Raw genomic sequence first — 11,063 nt, 5'->3', positions numbered from 1 at the left:
CATTTACAGATGTAATGTCCGTGACACTACGTAATCCATATTATATAATGAAAATATTTTACATTTTCTATTTTTCACTCCTGATAAAGTTAGAACAACTATCTGTTTATTTGATTTAGGAAGGAAGTTCTGATATATGCAAAAACAGAACAGGAATTTTAATTTTCCTATATACCATCAAAAGTTATGTCGCAATCCTGTAATGTCCGTGACACGTACATTTTGCATTCTGACATACACACCGTAATTTTTTTTTTTAATTTTGTGTTATATTCCTACAGTTGAGAGTGAATGGGAGTATAAAAACCAAAATTTGACTTGTTTTCATTGTGTAATCTATAAAATATAGCTCTTTATATTTTCAAATTTGTAATGTCCGTGACAAAAAAATACTGTGGAATGCCCCTATAATACATTATATAGTATTGTACCTCCAAACTAGGTGACAAAGCATTGGTTTGCATTCTTAAGTACATTTTAAAATTTTTTAAAAAAAGTAAATTATCTTATCATTAATGAACTTATTTATTTTGGTTGGATTGGATTGGATTTATTCGGTGTAAACACCAAGGATAGCCCACGAAAGTCTAGAAGAAGACTTATTTCCAGTGGGGTCCTTCTGGTGGTGATTGGGCAGTACAGTGCACCATGAGACAGTCCTCTACTCTTATCTGAAGAGTGTACTGCATTCTTTAACATGCACATGGGCCATAATGCACACGGGACCAACGGCTTAAACGTCTCATCCGAAAGACGGTGCGTTATTGTAACTTGTATTTCAGCCCTCTAGCTGAAACACAAGGAGAGGCAGCGTTGGGAATTGAACCGGGGACCTAGAGATCTCCACGGTTCAGCGCACACACAGCGGCTACTACCAGATTAGCCGACTGAGCTAGCTGTTATGTTAAGTTTAGCCCCCCCCCCCCCAATGTGAGACACAATTGGGTACCTGAAGGTGTGGGGTGGTCTAATACTGGTGCTGTCTGCAATTAGAGGATCAGCTGTTTTAAGAATGGTAGTTGGCACGTAAAGATAGTGGTCTCAAAGAGAGAGTCAGAATTAGAGAGGTCTTGAGGACCAACCATATTATTTCTTTACTGTAGGCTATTCTTATGGAAAGTGAATGCAAAAATCATTGTCAAAATGCACTTTCATCAGGAAAAAGAATTTTATATAATTTCTTCAAATTGTAGAATTTACCTTCCATCACTGATATTTTCAGCATTTTTACTTCCCTAACTTCACAATGATTAAAAAATATGACTATGTAAAATGTGTTGCTTTTGCTTTTAGAGTAGTACAATATAAGTAATTGTCATAAATTAGTTCATTTGGATTTAGGATTTTTGTTCAGGGGAAAAAATCAATTTCCTCAATTCAGTGAGTATATAAATATGGATTTCAAAATGCTTCTCCATTCTTTTGTAGATTCATAGACACACCTTATCAAAACCATGCTGTCATTTTTAAGTGGTCAGAGCGTGGCAGAGGAGCAGCTCATCTTCTGGATGGCGGTAGTTCTGGCATTTCTGGCCATCTTTGTTGTCTTTTTACTCCAGTTCATGAAGGCAACATATGGTCGCTATAGTGATCCTGCACATGGAAAGACTATTAATGTAAAAGTTGCCTGGGTTTTGCAAGAATCTCCAGCACTCCTGATTCCGTTGACGCTTCTGCTGTTCACAGACAGTGTCCAGACAAAAACTACAGTTAACATTATCCTGTGTGGCCTCTTTATTATTCATTATGTGCAAAGGTATTCAATTGTTTGGATTAAAATCTACTTAGCAATAAACCAAAATGGCATTAAGCCAGAGCTGCATTAACCAAAATTGTAATAAACCAAAATTAAAATACTTTTCTACAATATGTCCATGCCTTGAGTAAGTACCAGCTTTGGCTTTTTCAGGTTTTGCATTTTATAAAAGAAGATATACTGAAGAACATTTCTGCAAAATATCAATCACTTAATCTAACTAAAAAGTATATTAAATTATTTTTAACATACAAATCTTAATAATAAACTATTGATTTTAGAGTCTTTGGAAGCTGTTTTCTCAAAACCTTCATGACTGATATCCAATGAATTAAATATTCATAACTTTGCTAATACTCATCCAATTTCCATCATTTAAACATTGTATTATAAGAAGAATTCGTGCAAAATCTAAAAACTAAATTCTGAATTTTTCATACAAATGGCGGGTTTTGTCAGAGTCGGTCACATTTTTGTTGAGTACATACAACTCGAAAGGATTTAATAAGTTTAGTATACTGTAAAACTCTTATTTTTCTGATAGTAAGAATAATAGTAAAAATTAATAATAATTAATATTCAGTTTTCTATTTATATCCACCCTCTAGAACGCTAATCTTCCCGTGTTTGATCCGTGGAGGAAAGGACACACCAATGTTACCATTTGTTTTGGCCATGTTCTTTTGCATCTTTAATGGATATATGCAGGGACGTTACCTGACAAAATATGCTGAGTACCCCAGCAATTGGATATCCGATTCTAGGTTTTTATTTGGTGAGCAAAATAGTTTTATCTTAAATATTTAATCAGAAAAGAGAAGTCTAACGGCCAGCGGTTAAGGCAGGGGTACTTCAACGTACAGCTATAATATCAGAGCTGGTTCAAATGGCACGCTCACATATGGTTCTGGTGGTGGAAAAAGTTTTCTCTGATAAGGACTATAAACCGTAGGCCCAGTTTACACATTTTGGCTCTTGTGTACTTTAAAGAACCCAGTACATCTTTCGAGACGAATAGGGGGTTACACGGGTGTACTGGTCCATACATCCCTTGTTGTGGAAAGACGAGAGTAGCTGGTGCCAGTTGACCGGGAAGAGACCTTTACAGGATAAGCAAGTTACTTTGCAAGCTAGTCCACACCTCGATCACTTTGAGACTTTGGTAGAAAGTGCTAATTAAATCTAAGTACATTACATTACAAGTAGTTGTGCATGTTTTAAGGTCCACACTAACAAATTTTATGTGAAAAATTTGAGTGATGTACCCATATGTGGACATGATGATATCATATTTTCATTTTTTTTTTCAGCACAAGTGCCAAGGATATGCTAATAAGTGAACTTAATCACTGTCCTACGTGGTATATCCATTAAACAACAGGGGACTTAATTGACCAGTGCACCGGGGTAACCCCCTACTCTTCTCAAAGTATGTACTGGGTTCTTTAAAGTGCACACGAGCCAAACGTGGGCATTGCACAGTTCAGTCCATACCATTAACATTTGATAACGTGGACAGCATTATTGGTAGATTGACAAGTCAAAAGTAAAATAAATTTTTAAATACAGCAATAAAAACAGTTTTACATTTATCTGAAAAGTGTTCTTTTTTATAATTCTATTACATAATACTCCCTGTGTTTTTTTTAAGGTGTTTGTCTGTTCTTTGTTGGAATGTTCATTAATTTACACTCGGACTATATCCTTAGGAATTTGCGGAAACCTGGCGAGACTGGCTACAAAATACCAAAAGGTGAGTCGTATATAAATATGTGCAAACTATTAAATTAACTTGAGTTGTTTACTGTGTAAACTTTCAATTATAATTGCAACAAAGTTATATTCATAATATATTTTGCTCACAAATTATCAGGTTTATTTCTCAGTTTCATTTTAATTATTTTGGGTCAATTATGTTTTATTTGTATTTATTGTACTGTAATTAAGTGATTTATTATATTGTATTTTAAGTTGAACGCACCACCCTTGAGTGCCGCCCATCTAAAGGCGTATGTTCACAAAGTAAATAAAGTAAATAAAATAAATAAATATAAGAAATACTATTTTTAAATTGTTTGCATGGATCCTTCAATTTAAAAATGTTGTGATTGAGTTAAAAAAGAACCCAATGAAAAAGCCTAAGGTTTTCACTGAATATTCATGAAACATTTTTATTCTCAACAATGTTTCTCTATACATATACATTCCTAGACAATATTAGGTAACAAATTTAAGAGATTATTTTTCCTTCCAGGTGGTATGTTTAATTATATATCGGGTGCAAACTTTTTTGGAGAGATCGTGGAATGGTTGGGGTTTGCAATGGCTGTGTGGTCATTTACTGCATTTTCTTTCTTTCTCTTTACTTTGTGCAACATTGGACCAAGGGCATGCCACCACCATCGGTAAGTAATTTGATTTTTTGTGTTTCTCAGTACAGGCCACCTTACAATTAAAGACTGCTTCAGACCAGGGTTTCATGTTCCTCATTAGCAGTCTTGGGGCGTGTTTCTGCTGAATAACGCCAAAAACACATGTTTTTTATACTGTGAATGGTTAAATTCCTTCTGAACGCGTTTCTAGTGAAAAGTGCAACTAATGAAAACACGGTAATGCGAGCATTGGCAGGTGGGTGGAGCTTAAATGACGGTCACCAACGGAAGTTGAAGCTGACCTTACTTCTTGCGAGCTATAAGCATGTCATCCTATTGGTTTAATTTTTTTTCGCCCCAAATTTTCCGCAGACGAGCGATCAAACCAACGAAGAGGTCAATACGGGTCACCGACGGGTCATGACTAACACAGTATTGTGTTGCAGCTGCAAAGTGTACCACAAAACACACGTTTTCTGAATGCGAACCCTATAACGAATGCATGTAAAAAAAGCCCTTTTTTGTTTTGTGGTCTGTTTCTACTGGGGAAAAAACACATGTTTTTTAATAACCGTTTAAAAACACATGTTTTTTTTGCTCAGCAGAAACAGGCCCAATGTCTCTACTTCTAAGGAAAAAAAAAACCATTAATAATATAATAATAATTTTAGACTTACATTACTTCTTTTCTAAATATTTTCCAGATACTATCGTGAAAAGTTTGATGATTATCCTAAGTCAAGAAAAGCTGTAATTCCATTTATTCTGTAAAGCAATATTGAATACAACATGGCTATAAGAAACCTGTCGTGGAATGATGTGAACATGTAGCTACTAAGTGCCTCTCTAGGACTGCTACAAGTCACGGAACACACCCATAAGCAATAAAGCACAATAACGTTGCGAGTTATACGTTATTCTATTTTTATCATAGAGTTATAATAAGAATGCTAGAGCGCTAACTGCAATGTATTCGATGTTCAGAATACGCAGAGCCGTGTTTGTGTACCATCCAAGATGGCTGCCGTAGATTTACCTAATCCAAATTCGTCTAAGCACCATCATTTTCAATGGCGCCCTCAGTTTACACGGAAAGTCGCGTACAGTTAAGTGACCTGTATGTTGAAACTCGAGTGTTGCAGTGTATGGGTTTAAGGTGCACAATTTCAATTTCCATTCCTCGGTACTTTATTTTTAAATTAGATGCTCTACTTGGCCTCTTTTAGGCTACGATAGTTTAATAATTTATTTATATTATTAGTAATAATGATTAATGTAGTAATAGTTTAGTCAGAGGGCTTATTTATGGTTATAATATGTATACTGAGCCTGAAGGTGGCTCTTTCCTATGGCGACAATCTTGGATGGTACACGTACACAACTCAGCATTGCTTCATCGTCTAAGCAGCACTCTAGTTGTTTAATATCGCTATGATTTTTCTCCATCAGAACTTACCTGTTTGAAGTTCATGAAGTAATTATAGTGGTCTCGCTATGCTCCCCCCCCCCACCACTTGTAATGCAATGCACTGTCATGTGTTGATGTGCATCGTGTCATTGCAAATCTAAACAAAACCATAATCGTACTCTTTTTCAGGTCATGTCATATCATGTGCATATGATCCTATATTACTCGTCTCACAACTAAAACGAACAAAGTACAACTAGCAAATTCTGATGTCCTGAATTTCAGATTTTATATAATATTTCTGCATGTAATATTAAGGAGGAATATGATATTTGAAGATGTAAAAACGTTGAAAAAGTAAGGAAAATATATTTATGTTGATTTTTAATTGTTACTAGAATTACAGTAAAACTTGCTTAAGTCGACTTTGCATAACAAGTTCCATTAATAAACGATCTGTGGAAGAATTTTTCAATGCCATTTTGGATTCGACTTAGGCAAGTTCAACAGTATTAGGTTAATACGCATTAATTTATAGAGATTATCAGTTTTATTTAAGTTTCAATCACCAACGAATAATGTACAGTACTTGCAATGCGGGTAGTGCATCTTTGGTGATGAAAGTGGTCCCGAGTATAGAAAACTACTGCTTTTGTGATGCAAATATATTTAATGCAACTTTTGGGCTTTTTTAATCAAATTCTGTTAATGTTACATTATGCTCCTCTCTAAGTTACGTGCTGCACTTTAATAAGCACCGCTTGAGAGGTGAATTTTTCGCTAAGCACAACCCTTGAATAAATGCCTTCAAAAATCTTATTAGCGCCACGGCACTTATTAGAACATTTATAGTAAACATGTATTCATGTCAACCTTTATTCATTTATACATATGTATTTTAGAATACTTGATGCAGTTAATTTTGATGATTTTAAAGAAAATTACAATACTTTTATTATATACTGTATATTGCTGTGTTTGTGCAATTCTAATTTTATCAGATATTGGCACTTGATGGCACTTGTAGCATTAAATAAAATTGAATTGATAATGCTTACCGGTATGTAAGTTTTATTAGCTTACTAAAGTTATGGTGTTTATTCTCGGAATCACACATCATTACAGTATTATTTATATTCTGAAATGTTCCCAATTGCTTATAATTAATTGAAAGGGAAAAGTTTTTGCGAATACTGAGTACTATATAAAGATACAAGAATCCAGTGTCCATTATAAAAATTATAATAGGCCCTATTTATTAAGCCTATACCAAATGTCTTTCATATTGACTTGTATATGAAGTTGTAAAAGCAACTATTTTTGAAGTATTAAAGTATTCTCAAATCTGATGAAAGTTTTCTTGTTAGTTTTGCTTACTTTGGTCGTTATTGGCGGGCATTACACCAAATACAACAAAGTATATTATATTTATATATTGAAATTTTCATTTCTTAAATAAATATTAACAATTAGAAATTCAATGACTAATTTCAATGCTTGTTCATTATTGCGGGAGGGATTCGTAGTCCATGGTTATAAAGTTGTATTTATTTTTAAGCTCGCTACTTAAAATCTTTATCTTTTGACAACGTACTACTAGTTTGCGTGTGGCTACATTTTTCTTTAACACATTTTTCTATTTGATTGTTCCCTGTACATTTCTTTTATTTCGGCTCTATTGTCTGTTATTCAGATTATTAGCAATTATAATTATTGTTAACTTCCAATGATTGTTATGATTGAAAGCAGACAACAAAGAATAAATATAACCAAGAAGATATACAGTAGCCAAATGGACAGTAAAATATTTTGGGTTATTTAAAACCATTTGGATTCCTGATGAAAATTAATGTCGAAATATTGAATCCCAACACGATGGCGTGTATTTCAATACTTTGAGTATAAAACCATTTATTTTTTCCTATATTATGCGGCAACGTTTGCCCCGCCTCCTTCCTTTGTTTTTACCAGCAGGTCAACTTTTGGTGGTAAATATGTGCTGTTTGTTATTGTTTTGTAAATTTTGCACGTTCATGAGTAGGTTATAGGGTTCGTATTATTGTATTTTTTAAATTTGTCATTCTTTCGTGGTCCCATTATGATCGAAATTTAAGCTGATCTAGGCCTAGTCTAGCCCAGGGAGTTGTTATAGTGACTATAACAACTCCCTGTCTAGGCTAAGCCGAGCTGCATAGGCGTACCGCCGTCTGACTAGGCGGAGGCCTAGGTCTATAGATAGGCCTACATTTTTTTGCTAAACAATAAGACTTAAGTGTAATAAATAGCAATTTGGTGAGAAGCAGGTAATGTACTTTCGATTATGTACTTCAGATAAATAATCAGTTATTTTGAATAATAAATATTGTGAATTGTTGATAATTTTTATAACAGAAATACTTTCTTGTTCTTGATGTTTTCTTCCACTTAGTTTAAGGCCTATGGCCTAGACCTCCCACACAAGCAATCTGGCAGATGTGCAGAGCTAGAGTCTAGGGTTAGGACTTGTCGTTGAGTTGCCAATGAACTTTAGTGCTAAAATTGTGTTTTTTAATATCTTCATGGTTTGAAAAAACTCTATGATGCTTTCTCTTATCTAGGCCTACTAAAACAAATATCTCAAATAAATATCTAAAAACTGTTCCACATTTAAAATTAAAGAAATACCAGATGTTGTCAAAATTGTGCTTCTTGTAAATGTGATGGTGAATTTAGAATTTAGAAACTCTGGTTTGCAACATTGGAATAGTTTGTCTCCTGAAGAACAACATTCACAACTCAAGCTAAAATTTTTTTTTTCAGAGATAATGTGTTTATTGTCAGCCTAAATATTATAATTATAAACTTCTGTCAGTTGTTTGTTTCTTTTTCAATATAAGTATAGATTTGAAAGTAAATATTAATTATTATGAGATTCAACTCATTTAGAAAGAGGCTTATTAAATCCTTCGGTTGTTTACTCCTAGAATGAACTATAACCATTCAATAAATATTTATTTGCTAGATGTAGCTATAGCACAGTATAATACAAGTCTTCAATATTCAAAATTGTTGAGAATTTCATAGTTTTATTCTAGTTGAAAAAATGCTATTCCATTATTTTGATAACAATCAGAGGTCTGTTAGTTTTTTGGCACTGTATACATATAGGTGGGTGTCTCTGGTACTTTATAACATACAAAGAACAAAAAAAAATATTGGAATGCAGAAATGCATAGATGCAATAGTTTAATGATAGATAGTTGAGATTTGCCATTGCATATAAAACACTAACTAGAGATGAATTGATATTAAATTCACAGTAAACTACAGTACTATATTACTTACTCGAGACCACTTAAAGACCCATCCCAACTGCCATAAATGATGACCAAGTTGTGTAACCCTGTAGTAATGTTATATTATTTACATACAATTTGTTTTTTAAAATTTAATTTCTACTTTTAGTGTTTACCATAACATATTCCTAACTTGAATAAAATGATAATTTTAGAAAACTGAGGAGGATAAATTGCAAGCAGCAGGATTCGTTGGAAGGCTGTAAACCTGTAAATAAAGAAAAGGAAAATTAGTCAGCATTTCCTCAGGTAGTTGGTCATTTTCATTAAAATCATGATTATATAAAAAGCATTTTATTTTGATAATTATTTATCATTCTCATATTCCTTGGTTTCATTCATTTATTCATTAACTAGTTCCATTTCAAAATCTGTTTTACTATTTTTTTCCATTTTCATCATATTTCTACATTTTAATAGTTTATTAATTCATGTGGTCAATCATTTCAGGGTTTTTTTTTTTTCAATTGTTCTTTTTGTTAAAACATAGCAACAATTTGAGAGCAGTAAATTGTAGAAAACATAGGTGGTCTAAAACAAGACAGCACAGAGGAAACATAGCAGCAGCTGATGGTATATAATTATGATTATAACAAATATGATTTATTGTATTCTAATCACTATAAGCCCTGTATTATGTCTTTAAAACATAGATAAGCTTAAAATCAACCCAAATCTAGGGTAAGCGACACCATCTGGCCAAAGGCAACTTTCAGTCTCCAAAGTCTTGCGTAGCATTTACGGAACAAGTCATTTTTCTGTGGACACTTCATAGATACTTGAATTAACCAATTAACCTAACCTAATCAAGATTTGAACCTAAGACTTTTTTTATGCCTGCAGAATGCAACATTACCCCATGATGGCCATCCCAGAACACCGCCAAATGGGAACCGGTCTCCACCAGACAGAACCAGATCACTACACGGAATGCGAAATGAGAATGAGTACATCCATATACAGTTAAATAATGAAGGCAGGGGCCTAGGATGTGGTTTAGTCGGACAAAGAGGTAGGGGTGTGGTTTTGAAAACAATGCTATGGTATGTGGTATGCTATTGTTGCATCTATATTTTGTGTGTTAGTCTCATAATTAATTGCCTCTTGTAAAATGGTAGTTTCTGCTCATATCAAATCTTCCCATACATATAGTTTGTCATTAGAATATTGTTTCACAGCTTGTTATTCCTTTAAATCTTTTTAGGAAAACAAAATTAAAGGTCTCTTTGTGGCAAATTCTTAAAAACCTCAAATGTTCATTTCAGTCGTTCAAATATGCTATAAATTCAAATTAGACGAAGATAGAAAAAATTTAGTTTACAATGATTTAGAGACCTTTTAATACAAAGACGCTTAGATTAGTTACCAGCCAATTTAAAGGTCCACACAAAAGGATACAGTATAGAAATTGTTATTTATATGTCCGTTATTTTTCATCCCAACACAGGCAGTATGTTAAATGCATGCAAGTCGGCGAATATATTTGTAATCACTCTGGCTCCTGGTGAAAGTCAATAACTTTTTTGATTCTGTAAAATGCGCTATTCAGAATTTTAATTAAATTTTTAAAGTTTTTTTTTTATTTTTTAACTGATAGTATACATTTAAAACAGAAGCAGTCTTTATGTTTTGCTTGGTTATACTATGAGATTAATATAAAAAGGTTTGGTAAAACATTTACATTTCTTTTATTTTGGTGTTATTATTAGCTGAAAGTACTGTATATGTAATTGCATCTTCCACATCAGTGCTGTGGACTGGTTTCTTTATCTAGTGTAGAATTGCACTATTAAGCAAGCATTTTTTTTGTACCTTGTTTTGATCGTCAGAGGAGAGTGGAAAAAAAATGACAATAAAATTTTGTTTTCTTATTTCGCAAATGGTTTTTGCAAAAAACATCCACAGGAGAAAATAAATTATATTTTTTCTGCCCTCCAGACGATCTATAAAAAATAAGTTCACTAAAGCAAGCTATAAAAAGTCATGTCTAAGATATGCTACTATTCTTTGTGTCAGGGCACTGCGCAAGACAAACAAACTTTTGAACACATTTCTATTAAAGCATTTGAAATCTACTCATGCATGATTTTCTTTAATATTAAACATTTGTTCCTGTTGTCATACTGAACTCTGATCTTCCAAGTCATCTGGTGTTCAGTTTAAATATTGAATTAGTGCCCTGATTCCTAAGT

At 33.2% G+C, this 11,063-nt stretch overlaps 1 protein-coding gene and 1 long non-coding RNA gene across 3 annotated transcripts in view; both read left to right on the top strand.

Annotated features, from left to right (window-relative positions):
• Positions 1-6,890, top strand: part of LOC117125376 (3-oxo-5-alpha-steroid 4-dehydrogenase 1-like) — an 11,928-nt gene extending 5,038 nt beyond the window's left edge. For both annotated transcript variants that reach the window (XM_033271867.1, XM_033271870.1), the window contains exons 2-6: positions 1,429-1,756; positions 2,365-2,531; positions 3,408-3,509; positions 4,011-4,161; positions 4,833-6,890. In XM_033271867.1, the coding sequence (XP_033127758.1) occupies positions 1,455-1,756; positions 2,365-2,531; positions 3,408-3,509; positions 4,011-4,161; positions 4,833-4,899 (789 nt within the window). In that variant the 5' untranslated portion in view covers positions 1,429-1,454 and the 3' untranslated portion in view covers positions 4,900-6,890. The remainder of the gene's footprint in view (positions 1-1,428; positions 1,757-2,364; positions 2,532-3,407; positions 3,510-4,010; positions 4,162-4,832) is intronic.
• A 632-nt stretch (positions 6,891-7,522) lies between these two features.
• Positions 7,523-11,050, top strand: LOC117125377. The gene is made up of 4 exons (XR_004448110.1): positions 7,523-7,839; positions 9,027-9,120; positions 9,715-9,883; positions 10,469-11,050. It is a non-coding gene; the product is annotated as an uncharacterized LOC117125377 (long non-coding RNA).
• The last annotated feature ends 13 nt before the right edge of the window (positions 11,051-11,063 follow it).

The sequence above is a fragment of the Anneissia japonica genome, unplaced genomic scaffold (assembly GCF_011630105.1).
Source record: "Anneissia japonica isolate Jap-2015-1 unplaced genomic scaffold, ASM1163010v1 scaffold2003_len1103335_cov173, whole genome shotgun sequence".
Taxonomy (NCBI): domain Eukaryota; kingdom Metazoa; phylum Echinodermata; class Crinoidea; order Comatulida; family Comatulidae; genus Anneissia; species Anneissia japonica.
This window is presented reverse-complemented; position numbering and strand designations above follow the sequence as displayed.